This window comes from Sander lucioperca, chromosome 23 (genome assembly GCF_008315115.2).
Source record: "Sander lucioperca isolate FBNREF2018 chromosome 23, SLUC_FBN_1.2, whole genome shotgun sequence".
NCBI lineage: Eukaryota > Metazoa > Chordata > Actinopteri > Perciformes > Percidae > Sander > Sander lucioperca.
In genome coordinates this window covers 12,849,374-12,863,893 of record NC_050195.1, presented here as the reverse complement: position 1 = coordinate 12,863,893, position 14,520 = coordinate 12,849,374, and the positions used below count along the sequence as shown (strand labels likewise).

General features: G+C 42.2%; 1 protein-coding gene across 1 annotated transcript in view; it reads left to right on the top strand.

The window, feature by feature from the left end:
* si:dkey-225n22.4 (collagen alpha-1(XXI) chain) overlaps positions 1-14,520 on the top strand; it is a 124,153-nt gene that overhangs the window by 23,492 nt on the left and 86,141 nt on the right. The window contains exon 2 of the mRNA XM_031300959.2: positions 8,548-8,669. Within this exon, the coding sequence (XP_031156819.1) occupies positions 8,591-8,669 (79 nt within the window). The 5' untranslated portion in view covers positions 8,548-8,590. The remainder of the gene's footprint in view (positions 1-8,547; positions 8,670-14,520) is intronic.

Genomic DNA, 14,520 nt, shown 5'->3' with positions numbered 1-14,520 from the left:
GTGTGCATTGGTGTTGCACATATGTGGGTTGTCAGTTATGATTGGTGTGGTCTACTCAGAGCAGTGTTGATTATAACTTCTGACAGCAACAGGAAGGTCTTATGGTACCTCTGCTTCACATACTGCACTTAGGGTTAACTAGAGTCAGTACTAGTACAACTTACAAAGGGTTCAACATATTTAATTGGGTGATAGATGGATGTGATTTCATGGGAATATATTTCTGATTAAAAATACAACAAGGCATGGCAAACAAGTTACTTACTCAGGCCTGTTTTTAAACCATGTCCACACACCTCTCCCAGTCTTTTCAAATGGGCTCGCTGAATAGGGGTAAAACACAAAGCATTTAAACAGTCTGTAAGATAAACTCTGCAAGTTTGACACAGTAGCAATGTTTAAAGAACATGTTACTTTTCTCTCATGGGATCATACTTGACCACTTGGGGATCTAGCATTATCTGAAATGTTAATTGTAAACTCAAGATTTTAATGTTTATTCTGTCCGACAACGGATGCAAAGTCCTTCTCCTCACTTACAAATCCCTCCATAACCAGGCCCTCTCCTCATAGGCGCAGGAAGTGGGGGTGGCGAAGCTTTAGAACTGCGATGATCTGATATTCAGGGTCTCATGGCAGAGTTTATCAGCCGAACTCCAGAGCGCAAATCTACGTTTGGTGTACCATAATCGTAAGGTAGAGACACGGTGTCTTACATCTCTGCGTCTTTTTCCTGCCGCCGTGCAGGCCCAGATGGTAGCCTATCTTTAACCTAGTATGATTGTGATTTATGTATGCCTATTATAAAGAACCAAATAGTCTGTAACTTTTTAGAATTTGCTACATACTGTCGGGAAAGAAAGATTTTGCATAGTCTGTTACTTTGTGGCACTTAGGCCTCTTTTTGGCCGTTATGCAGTTTATGAACACTTAATCTACTTGTGGTTGTTTTAAAATAAACATACATTGTCATCTAGAAAACCGATCCTGGTGCGTCAAGCTCCTTGTTTTAACAGACATTTTGATTATGCATGTATTGCTAATATATAATTTACATTGGTTGCACTATATTAATGACATTTTAGTTTATATGCACGTATTCACACAGATATTTAGATAGGCCTACTCTTTTTCTTGCTGGTTTTTGGAGTTTGCTGTGCAGTAGGCCCTATGTTGGGATATAGTTTGTAAGCACCGTCAGCTCAGCTGTACTTCATGGAGGGGAGGGGAAAGTGAGTTTTTAAAAGGAGACAGAGGTAGACAGGTCTGCAGAATACAGAGCCTGTGTAACATAGTATCTTTAGACTCAGGTCTGCAGAATACAGAGCCTGTGTAACATAGTATCTTTAGACTCTACGTGGACCGTGGACCCCCCCAGCACCCCAGCATCCCCTGCCAAAAATATCTTCCCACGCCTCTGCCTCTCCTACCCCACCAACACATGCCCTTCAGCAGCCTCCGCTCTCTGCTGCCAGCCACTCAGCACTCCACTGGCACTAGGGCTGTCAACGAATATTCTAAATTTGAATATATATTTGAATAATTTTTAAAAAACGAATTTCGAAGGTGAAAATTAATATTCAAATTAAAAAAAAAAAAATGTGGAAAAAAACGCTCATGGTAGCAGAGGCTGTCTGGCTGTCTGCTTTGCGAGGGTTCAGGGACAGATCACAGGAGTCGCACTGTCTGGCACAGCGTCACTGCTGAAAGTTGACTTATCTTGCATGGAAGATGGCAGAAAGTGCAGAGCCCAACTTGACCGCATCAGAGAAAGCGATTTTAACCCCCCAAAATCTAAAAAGCCATGTCTGGAAGTACTTTGGATTTTGGTCGGTAGGAGGTAAAATAGTTGAGCTGCGAGATAAAGTTGTATGCAAGCTATGTAAAATACAGTTAGCATACCATTCGACCACTAACAACATGAGGTCACATCTCGAAAATGTGCACCCAAATGAGCATGGCATAATGTGTGGAACTCCAGCTAAACAGTCACGTCTTGACACGTATTTTGCACCGCCTGCCACAAGCTCTTTGTCTGCAACACGACAAGAGGCCATAACGGAGAAATTAATTTTGTTCATTTGTAAGGACATGAGACCAATCAGTGTCGTGGATGGGGCAGGCTTCAGGGAGTTCTGTCAAGCAATGGAACCGAGGTACCGTATCCCTATGCTACGACTGAATAGATATGCATGAATAAAGGTTAAATGCACTGCTTCCACTGGTTTGATTATTTACCGTTTCATGTCAAGGAAAAGCTCCATGTTTACCACAGCACAGCTCGCTCGGAGCGTTCAATGTCGGTTCTATATCGGCTACTGTGAAACTTCAATTAATGTTAATAATATTTGTTTCAATCACTGAATGAAGCCTGCTATATTTGGGACAATAGTTGCGACCTTAAATTGCTTGCACAAAACTCTTGATCAGCACTCAAAATGTGTTTATTGTTGTTCATTTTACACCGTTATGCGCACAGCCGCACATTGGCAGAGAGCGTGAGGGCGAGAGAGAGAAAGTGCTCGAGTGAGCGAGCGAGCGTGAGGTCTGCGGTCTTGGCCATCATTTCATTTACTTGTTTTTGTGTAGGTAATACGTTGTCAGATATGTTTAAACTTAAATAGACTACCTATACAAGTAGTTATGTCTCTTTGTATTAACTTGTCCTGTTATTGACGTAATGCGCGTCATTGACAAAATGCGCATGCGCAACCAGATGTTCGAATAGTTCGAATATTATGTGTTTTTTTAGAGGGAATATTCGAACGTCATTTTTGAGCAATTTTGACAGCCCTAACTGGCACCAAAAACTACTGTTGACACCATCAGTTACCCTAGCTTATTGTTGTAACCCACAATAGAACAATACCACGTGAACTGCCGGGGTTTGCCTAGTTACTAGCTACTCATTTTACAGACTTTACTGATGCTAAATAACCGCTAATGACAGCCGTTACCGTTTAACTAGACTGCTTTTGCTAACACCAATCGCTAATTCCAGCACATAAAGTAACCCTCTTGCAGTAGCGTTGAGGTTAACTCACTTATTTGCCACCCAAGCAAATGTTCACCGTCCTGATGCAAGTATTGTTTTTTACACAATAACTTTTTGCAACGTAAGAAAGCTTTTTTGCACACCTCTTTTGTCGGGCATGTGCGTAGGATATGATCAAAAGTAGCAGATCAAAAGCTTAAATTTACCTGATGAAGGTCTGAGACCGAAACGTTGTATTTTTCTAAATAAATTATTGCTTGCGTAATGGTCAGTGTGCGGGACTGTTCTCTAAGCTACACAATAACTTTTACAGCACTCCTACCTCTCTAAACATGTCACAAAGTATTATTTAATACAATGTATAGTTCATATCATTGTCTGCTATTAGAACTGCTAATGCTACGGGTCCTTGGCGTGGACTGGGAAATAACTTAACTTAGCTAGCTAACGTTAAGCCTAGAATTCCCTCTGCTGACTTTTCGTAGGCTAGCTAGTACGGCCACGGATAGCCTACATGCTTCTGTTACATTCACACTTACCAAATGTATTTCACTTTCTCTTAATTTCGAAACACATCAAGACTTAATAAACCATGTCTTTTAAGATTATTGACCAATTCATGTATTATGTACTTAAATAATGCGATTACACTAGGCTAGTGACCAAAGTTACATTGCTAGCTAATAATAATAATATGAATACACTTGTCCTATACACTGGCCCTTTGTGCTGGCTCTTTTTATATACACTTATCTCGTGGCCACGAGTTAATAAAACATACTAACAAATTAGTATCTTGTGGCCACAAATTAATTATGATGTGCGAACGAATAAGTATCTTGTGGCCGCGAGTTATTTATAACATGGGAATGAATTGTATCTTGTGGCCACGCATTTCATGGCCTCAATATTATTAATTTTTTATTTATTTTTCTCTATCTGTGATCCTTCCGGGGCTCCGTACTTTTCACTGTTAGTCTCGTTTGCTCTTACAGGTCATTTATGATCATAAGATGGAAAATTACAGTTTCAGAAACATTTAAAAGTTACATAACGTTGTGTAACAGTAGCAGTTTTAAACGTGGTTAATGTTGTGATACGGAAACTATTTGATAAAGTTTAGGCAACAAAACTACTTGGTTAGGTTTAGGAAAAGATCATGTTTTGGGTTAAAATGAGTAAGTTTGTTAACAACGCAAGTCTGTGACATAGTTACGTCCATGATGTGGTTACGTTCTAACGTAGTTACGTTCGTTAACTTAAAAAAAAAAATCAACGTTGACTTTTAGTTTTGCATGGGACACAAGCAGCAGATTTTGTTGCTCTTTATACTACGTTACCTGACTTCCTTCTTTTCTACCGCTCAACAACAAACGTAAATATGTGTCCTAATAAGCTGCTTGCACAATCGACCTATACGGACATTTTTTGGTGAGGACAGTCTGTGCAATATGGTTCTATAATAGCAAACAAGTGAGACAGAGAAAAAGACAGAGTTACGGGAGCTGGGAGGAGACTTGTTGAAGAACTATTGTGGTAGCTGTACTCTCTTCAGCTGACTGATCCTCCCATGTCTTTAAACCCTCTGCCAGCACACTGCAGCCCTCTCTGCCATGTTTATATTTCTGTTTTCCCATCCCAGCATAAGGCTCACGTTGTTATTTTCTCCGGCCCAGCCTTGTGGTCGGTGGTACCATGTTTGCGCTGCAAAATGAACACAGGGAGAGCTCCACAGAAAACACACTACTAGACCATATGTTGCATGGCACAACATGAAAACTCACAAAAGCATTTTACAGGAAAGAGGAGGAAAGAAGAACAGTGGGGACAGTAGAGATGTGGTGATTTCACAAGGCAGTCATTTATCAAATATGTGACAACTCCACATTACAACACAGTCTATTCATGGGACTTTTTATGGACTGTTGGAAAGAGTCTTTCAAATTCTTTGAAACACATACACATATACCAGTCCTTCCAGGAAAATGCGTGAGTTTTTTTGTGATTGTTGCGGGCAAAAATCCTTGATTATACGGCATGTTTTCTTAAAAAATGCGATGGAATATGGGGGATATTTATGCAATTTTATGCAATGAAATTGCGGGAACTTGCAAAAATTGCGGGAACTTGCAAAAACTGCGGTTTCATCATGGCTTCATCGCAGGGTTTGCAGCTTTTCGATGATGTTCACGTCGCGTAATTACGTCACTTCATAACGTCACTTCATAACGTCACTTCATAACGTCACTTCATAACGTCACTTCATAACGTCCCCATGTAAACAGGGGAAAATGGCTGCTCTTGTGTGAAGTAAATGCAACATTTTTCAACTTTCTGCTAAGATATATGTGACTTCTATGCAGCGAAAGTGCGGCATATTTGAAAAAATGTGGCCCCCGCATAAATATGCGGACTTTGGCTGATTATGCATTGAATTATGCGATCCCATAATCGCATTTTTCTGGAGGGACTGATATACTACTACTGTATGTATTTTTGGACATGATATGGTTTACCCCTTGTGTTGTCTTCCCCTTGACCATGCAACTTTTAGTTTTTTTGGGTCAAAATTTAAAACTTTTTTTTCAACATTTTGGTCACTTTTCCTGATGTTTTTTTCTGTTTTTTTTTCCTACACTTTTGTTGGACATTTTTGTTCTTTTTTGGTCAATTTTTTTCAACGTTCTTTTACCATTTTTTTTTTCAAATGCTATAAAATTGAATAAAACACTCAAATTCAATGAAATTAGGGAATTGATCATTTGTTTTACTTGTGAAAAGCGTATGGAACCTACGTACGAAATCTACGTTATTTATTTTTTGACAAGTTGGTTGAAAGAAACCCAAATTTGTGATATAGAAACTTTTTGAAAATGGGTCAAATTTGACCCGAGGACAACAGGAGGGTTAACACACACACAAAGACAATTGAACAGTAAACAGTGAGCTACAATGTGACTGCTGTAATTTGTATCTAAGTAAGTCACATTGTTATTGTAACTAAATGTAAAGAGTAAGATAAAGGTTTTCTTTTCAACCTGAGCACTATGTTCCTATGTTTTTGTGTCTAAGTGACTGATGGGAACAACAATCTTTGACATTGGTCCACTATAGGGATGGCCCGATTGATCGACCGCCGAGCATTATCGGTCAAAATTTACCAAAAACAAGTGATTGGGCGCTCGGCATTAATCTCTTCTAACCTCAGATTAACTACTTACTACACACACATGTAGTTAAACACTCCACCAAGAGCAACAACCCCATGTCTGTGACTGCCTGTTCATGTGAAGTCAAGTCCTGCTGCTGCTACCTCCCACCCACCTTATCGGCCAGGAGCTGCACGTGGTCGCTCAAGTGTGCGCACGCTACTACAAACAAAACAATAGTTCTAACAGCTGTTGCTAAAACACGTCGGCAGTGTGGAACTTCTACAAAGTGTGAGACTGATAATACACATGCCATATCGTGACTTTTAAAGACTACAATTTTGCTTAATAGTTTAGCTTCCACTGGGCCATATTGTCTTAATATAATGTGCTCGTTATGGAACCCACTTCTCTGGCATAATTAAGCATACGAAGGATTAAAGGTGCCAGTAATGAGCTGGATGCCTTATAAAACAATTTATTTCCCCTTTCCTGGGTCTGTAAGTATCTCTCCAGTTTTGTTCTTTATTTGGGGTATGGCCTTTGATGCCTGAGACTGTATCAGATGCCTCGCTAATAACTTATGTGGCCTGTCCCCTATTTCAAATAGTCTTTGTTTTGAACTAGCCAATTGGGAACACACACACACACACACACACACACACACACACAGAGCATAGTATTATAGTCATACTTCGCATAATGTTATAGTCATACTTCAATTTAGTGATCTTTCCTAATACATCTATTGTCGGGGAAGACTGGTATGACTGTTCTGCAATTTAGCCTCTATATCCTTAAGGGCTGCCTCTTCTTGTTTACTCTTACCTGATGTGTGAAAAAATATGTTTTCTCCTTTAAGCTTTCCCATAAAACCAAATCATCTACATCACCCTTGTCATTAGATTGAAGAGAAAATGAAATGCGTTCTTCCGTCTGTCTGAAAAAAAAAAAATCTTTCAACCAGGCAGGATCAAAACACCAAGTTCCATGGCCTCTCGTGTCCAAGTTGGCAAATTGCAAGGTTAGTGAGACAGGACTATGGTCTGAAATTAGAATAGGATGATAGACAGCATCTGTCGCTGCAGAGGTTAGTTTAGAATCGAGGAATTAAAGTCAATGCAAGAGTAGGATTTATGTACTAGGAAAAAATAGCAATACTCTCTGCCTGTGGGAAACAACAATCTCTAGATGTCCACAATGGTCTAGTTTTTAAAAAATTGCATTTAGACACTGTCCTGACTTTGATTGCTGCAGTGAGATTACATAATTTTTTATCTAAGCTCGCTTTAAGAACAAAGTTCATATCTCCAGCAATTATGACATTTGTTTGATCTATAATTAAGATTAGAATAGGTTTATTTGGTTACATTTTCAAAAAACATAATATTTTTGTTGTACTGCACATTGCTGCTGTTTTAGCTACAGAGTGAGACATCTCACTTCTGTTCCATCTTTGTTGGGAGTCGCACATGCTCAGTAGCTAGGTAAGGACTACTAGCCAGTCAGAAGCAGAGTATGAGGGCGTGTCCTGACAGTACCTAGGTAAGGACTACTAGCCAGTCAGAAACAGAGTATGAGGGCGTGCCCTGACAGCAGCTAGGTAAGCACTACTAGCCAGTCAGAAGCAGAGTATGAGGGCGTGCCCTGACAGTACCTAGGTAAGGACTACTAGCCAGTCAGAAACAGAGTATGAGGGCGTGCCACGCTAGCAGCTAGGTGAGCATTATAACGTGTGTTCCAAAGTGACCACGTTTGTCTCTGAAGTAAAGGCTGGACTACAATAGAGCTGTTTGGAGCAGTTTGTGAACAGTGTTTTCTGTTGGAGATGGTAAGTCCCTTTGGGGTGGACTTTGGGCTTTTTCACTTTGTAAACCTATAACATGCACAAAAAAGATATATAACACAATAAAGGAAAGGGAAGGGGTGACCTCTAGCTCACCCACTAAGAGCGTTCGCCCCACGTTGACTGAGTCCTGTAGCGGTGCGGGTTCGAATCCGACCTGCTGCCCTTTGCTGCGTGTCATCCCCCATCTCTCTCCCCCTTTCATATCTCTACACAATAAAGGGAAAAGCCCCCCAAAAAAATAAAGGGAAAAAGCCAAACAGCATAATATGAGCACTTTAAGCTAAATAGAGCTGTCTGCTTGTCATTTTTGCATTGTGAACTGCGGTAAACTTTGTCTTATTTACCAGGGTTTGTAGGTGTGACTTTTTGCAGTGGCATCACCATTCATATCTATACAACCAATGTGTTTATGATTAAATTGTTTACTAGGGCACAACACTGTTTACAAAAGCACACAATTCTTCATATATCTAGCCTCCTAATTTTGCTCTCAAAGTGCACAAAATTGATGCATTTAGCTTAAAATGTACAAAATATTCTAATTTGTAATTTAGCCAGGTTGGACTGGACCAAGGTAGACCGCTCTCCTACGGAGCCATGTTGCTGTGGTCATTATGGAGTGCAATATTGCTACTGACCCCCCTGAAGGCTGCAGAAGATGAAGATGTCCGTGCAGGTAGGGATGACTCTTGTTATTTAGACCCCTTTTCTGTTAGTAAACACTTTTAATGTTTTTTGTCGGTAGAGTGTAGGTGGAGGCAAAATTATAGCACATACTGCATTGGCTGCTGCTGTTTTTTGGAGCGATACCTCAAAACGGCATACCATATTGGTACAGGGGAGCCGTGCCTCCTAATGTGTAGGAGGTCTACCTACAATTAAAGGAACATGCCAACTTATTGGGACTTTGTCTTATTCCCCGTATCCCCCAGAGTTAGATAAGTTCATACATACCCTTCTCATCTCCGTGCGTGTTGTAACTCTGTCTGACGCACCCACCGCTAGCCTAGCTTAGCACAGATCCTGGAGGTAACCTGCTCCATTTAGCTTACTGCTCCCAATAAGCAACAAAATAACGCCAACATGTTCCTATTTACATGTTGTGATTTGTATAATCACAGAGTGTACAAATAACAAGATCACATGAGACACAGCCATCTTCTAACCGTATACATACTGGGAACTATCTTCTCAGAAGGCGAAGCACTGCTACTTCTGCTACTTGGGCGGAGTGATTTGCTCGCAGCACCTGAGAAGCCCTGTGGTGAGGAGCAGAGAGTAACAACGGTGCTTTTCAGGTGTTGCGCTAATCACTCCACCCAAGTAGCAGTGCTTTGCCTTTCTGAGAATATAGTTCCCAGTATGTATACAGTTAGAAGATAGCTGTGTCTCATGTGATCTTGTTTTTTGTACACACTGTGACTATACAAATCACAACATGTAAATAGGAAAATGTTGGCATTTGGCACTTATTGGGAGCAGTAGGCTAGATGGAGCCGGTTGCCTCTAAACCTGTTTGAGTCGTGATTCACTCGGATCTTTCACCCGTGTCTTTAAATTAACCCATAAGTCGCGAGCCTCTAGTATCATTAACTCGGATCAGTTGAGTCCTACTACAATTCAATCTAAAATGATAACAGCGCCACACACAAACCTCTTGCAACATTAGCTACTACTAGTCCTAGCCATCTTAGCTGCCAAAAGCTTTATAACTTACAATTTCCTAGGCAACCACAACTCCACAAGTCAACTCAAGCGACTGAGTAAACAGAGACAGTCTGAGACAGGTTATGGGAACTTCCCGACCCGCAGACTCTGAGCCGGAAACATTGAGTGGGACTCACTCGAGAACTCATGAGTCCTCGATGACACATGAGTTGTCGATGACTAATGAGTGAGTCAGTCATTAGCGCGAATCAGCCAGCAATGAGTGGATCTGTAGTAGACGAGCGAGTTTTCCCCTCGAGCTCAGGATAAAGCAAATCAACAACAAAAGTCACGTAGCCATTCTGCACGTAGCCTAGGCCTACTGTAGTATGTTAAAATGCAATTAGGTCGAGCAGACAGTCCGAAACATTGCAAGCTAGCAATACTGACTCAAGTGGCTCGCACAACCCGGATCAGTTTAGTGAGTGAGATGAGAAGGGTATGTATGGACTTATCTAATTCTGGGGGATACGGGGAATAAGCTAAAGTCCCAATAAGTCGGTGTGTTCCTTTAATAGGCAAGGTGGCAAGGCCACTTTATTTGTATAGCACATTTCAGCAACAAGGTAATTTTAAAACATTAAAGAGCAGTTAAAAAACAATTAAAAACATTTTTTTAAGAGAATATAAAAACAGCTACAGGTATGGTAGCTTACTTTATTGTTTTCCATAATCTGAGCCAGTGGAAGTATGCTAAACAGAAGAGGCCCCAGAATGGAGCCTCTGGGAACTCTGCATATCATTTTTATCCACTCAGACATGTGTCCTGTACAGGACCTATAGACACAAAGTAGTCCCTGTTCTTTAAGTAGGATTCAAACCGGTTTAGTACTGTGCCAGAAAGTCCAACCTAGTTTTCCAGTCAGTCTAGTAATATCAGAAACGTGTGTAATATCAACACACTGTTCTGATTCTATTGGCTCACCCCTGCACCAAAGAGCACCTTGTTTTTGTTCACCCACCACCAAAAAGTAGCGCTTCTAATTTATTTCCAGTCTAGTAAGATGTTGTGGTTGACAAATGCAGTACTTAGATCAAGTAATACTAAGGTTGAAATTTTGACACTCTCTGTATTTAAGTGGATGTCATTAAAGACTTTAACAAGAGCTGTCTCAGTGCTGTGGTGTGGTCGAAAAAACCTGACCGGAAGACATCAAAACAGTATAGCGGTTGAAAAAAAAACCTTTTTCAATGATTTTACTTAAAAATGGAAGGTTTGATATGGACCTATAATTGCTTATTAGTGACATGTCTAGATTGTTCTTTTTTTTTACAGTGGCTTGATGACCGCAGTTTTCAGGGCCCATGGAAAGATACCTGAAAGAAGAGACATGTTTTACAATCTGTAGATCTGAAACCAAACATTTTTGAAAAAGCGCTTTGGCAGAATATCAAGGCAACAGGAGGAGGATTTCAGACGTTGTAAAATGCCCTTTAGATTTTTAATGGTTGATCGCATTTAATTGCGTCATGGTATTTTAATTGATTTTACGTGGGCACAGGGACATCACAAATCTTGTACCAGATATGGAGCCAACGACTGCTTGTCTACAGTGTTAGGAACGTTATTTTAAAAAAGTAATTAGTTATAGTTACTCACTACTTGTTCAAAAAAGTATCTGAGTTAGTAACTGAATTACTCTATGATAAAAGTAACTCGTTACCAGGGAAAGTAACTATTTGCGTTACTGTTAAAAAAAAAAGTTGCTATATGTCAAAGAATTTGGATTTTTTTGAGCAGTTTTTTTGTTGTGAGGCAGAAAGATCTAGCGTTTGCTGCTTGGAGGACTTTGCACCGAGTCCTTCTTTGCTAGTGGATGGCGAGCTATCATCTGTGGTGGAGGTATCTGTGTTTTTGGCCACTAGCTTTGTAGATGCGTGTGTCGTTGTGAGATGCTTCATTAAATTAGAGTTGCTTACAACAGATGTTGACAAAGTCTTCGCTCCTGGACATAATGTACACATTACATGCACGTTCTTGCCTTTGACCACAATGAATTTGAAGTAGTGCTTATATCTCCACCTTGAAAATGCCAACTTTTTATTGGATTGCTCCTGACTCGCCATCTCTACTGCTTCTTCGAATCTCTGTTTAGCTGTTGTGTGTGTGTGTGTGTGTGTGTGTGTGTGTGTGTGGCGCGTGTGCTGGCATGTGTGTAAAAACACTGGCTCTGATTGGCTACCATGAAACAACAAGACTCTGCCTTAGCCAATCATAATCGCTTACCTCGTTATTAACCCACCTCCTCACTAGCTGTGAGCCAGGGGTGCGTTCGGATTACACAGTTTATTCAATCAACGCATAGTAACGCACCGCATTTAACGTCCAGTAACGTTAACGGCGTTGTAATGACGGGAAAAGTAATTAGTTAGATTACCCCGTTACTGAAAAAATAACGTTGTTACCTAACGCCGTTCTTTTAAACGGCGTTATTCCAAACACTGCTTGTCTAATTTTCTGAATTTTGTCAGTAAAGAAGGAGGCAAATTCATTGCAGGCCCTAGTGGATAAAAGCTCAGATGCTACTGACACTGGAGGGTTTGTGAACTTATCGACAGAAGCAAACAAGACACGTGCATTATTGTTGTTTTTGGCGATAAGGTCAGAGAACAAGGACCGCCTTGCATTTCTCAGTTACAAATTATAAATACAAACTCTCTTTATAGGTGTCATAATGAACATGGAGAAAAAAAATTCTGCCACCTGCGTTCAGCTTTTCAACACTTTTTTTTTCTGTTCTTACCAGTGTGGCATTTCTCATTAGAGATCTTTTCTTACCGGAGACAGCTTTCACCCTAGTGGGAGCAATGGCATCAAAAACATTTGTTATTTTACTAGTGAACTGATCCACAAGCTCACTGACTGAGAACCAAGAGGGGGCGGGTGTAGAGGAGAAGAGCTGAATGAATGTTTCACTGGTGTTTTCAGTTATATACCATTTCTGATAACCTCTGTTTGAACATTTGGAGATGCACGAAGATCGTGTTGTCAAAGAAAACACAGGAATGATCAGAGAGAGCAACATCAGTCACCATAACCTTGAAAATGTTCAGACCCTTGGAGATAATCAAGTCCAGAGTGTGCGTCTTGTTGTGTGTGTGGGCTCTGTCACATGCTGAGTCAGTCCATAGTTCTCAAAAACACAACATAATTTGCCACATGGGTGGCAGTGAAGGTCAGGGGCCTCGACGGACCAGACCCGGGCAGCAGACGCTGGCTCTGGGGACGTGGAACGTCACCTCTCTGTGGGGGAAGGAGCCGGAACTTGTGCGGGAGGTGGAGCGCTACCAGTTGGATCTGGTGGGGCTTACCTCTACGCACAGTCTCGGTTCTGGAACCATACTCCTGGATAGGGGTTGGACTCTTTTCTTCTCCGGAGTTGCCCAGGGTGTGAGGCGCCGGGCGGGTGTGGGGATACTCACAAGCCCCCGGCTGAGCGCCGCTACGTTGGAGTTTACCCCGGTGGACGAGAGGGTCGCCTCCCTACGCCTGCAGGTTGTGGGGGGGAAAACTCTGACTGTTGTTTGTGCGTATGCACCAAACAAGAGCTCGGAGTATTCGGCCTTCTTGGAGACCTTGAATGGAGTCCTGTATGGGGCTCCAGTGGGGGACTCCATAGTTCTGCTGGGGGACTTCAACGCGCACGTGGGAAATGATGGAGACACATGGAGAGGCGTGATTGGGAGGAACAGCCTCCCTGATCTAAACCAGAGTGGTTGTTTGTTGTTGGACTTCTGTGCTAGTCATGGATTGTCTATAACGAACACCATGTTCGAACATAGGGATGCTCATAAGTGTACTTGGTACCAGAGCACCCTAGGCCAAAGGTCAATGATCGATTTTATAATCGTTTCATCTGATCTGAGGCCGTATGTTTTGGACACTCGGGTGAAGAGAGGGGCAGAACTGTCAACTCATCACCATCTGGTGGTGAGTTGGGTCAGAGGGTGTGGGAAGACTCTGGACAGACCTGGTAAGCCCAAACGGGTAGTGCGGGTAAATTGGGAACGTCTGGAGGAGGCCCCTGTCCGACAGACTTTCAACTCACACCTCCGGCGGAGCTTTTCGTGCATCCCTGTGGAGGCTGGGGGCATTGAACCTGAGTGGACAATGTTCAAAGTTTCCATTGCTGAAGCTGCGGCGGGGAGCTGTGGTCTTAGGGTCTTAGGTGCCTCAAGGGGCGGTAACCCACGAACACCGTGGTGGACACCGGTGGTCAGGGAAGCCGTCCGACTGAAGAAGGAGTCTTTCCGGGATATGTTATCCCAGAGGACTCCGGAGGCAGTTGCAAGGTACCGAAGGGCCCGAAGGGCTGCAGCCTCTGCCGTGAAAGAGGCAAAGCAGCGGGTGTGGGAGAAGTTCGGAGAAGACATGGAGAAGGACTTTCGGTCGGCACCAAGGTGCTTCTGGAAAACCGTTCGCCACCTCAGGAGGGGGAAGCGGGGAATCATCCAAGCTGTGTACAGTAAGGATGGGACGCTGTTGACCTCAACTGAGGAGGTAATAGGGCGGTGGAAGGAGCACTTTGAGGAACTCCTAAATCCGACTAATACGCCCTCTATGGTAGAGGCAGAGCTGGAGGATGATGGGGGATTGTCGTCAATTTCCCTGGTGGAAGTTGCTGAGGTAGTTAAACAACTCCACAGTGGCAAAGCCCCAGGGATTGATGAGATCCGTCCAGAAATGCTTAAAGCTCTGGGTGTGGAGGGGTTGTCTTGGTTGACACGCCTCTTCAACATTGCGTGGAAGTCGGGGACGGTGCCTAAGGAGTGGCAGACCGGGGTGGTGGTTCCCCTTTTCAAAAAGGGGGACCAGAGGG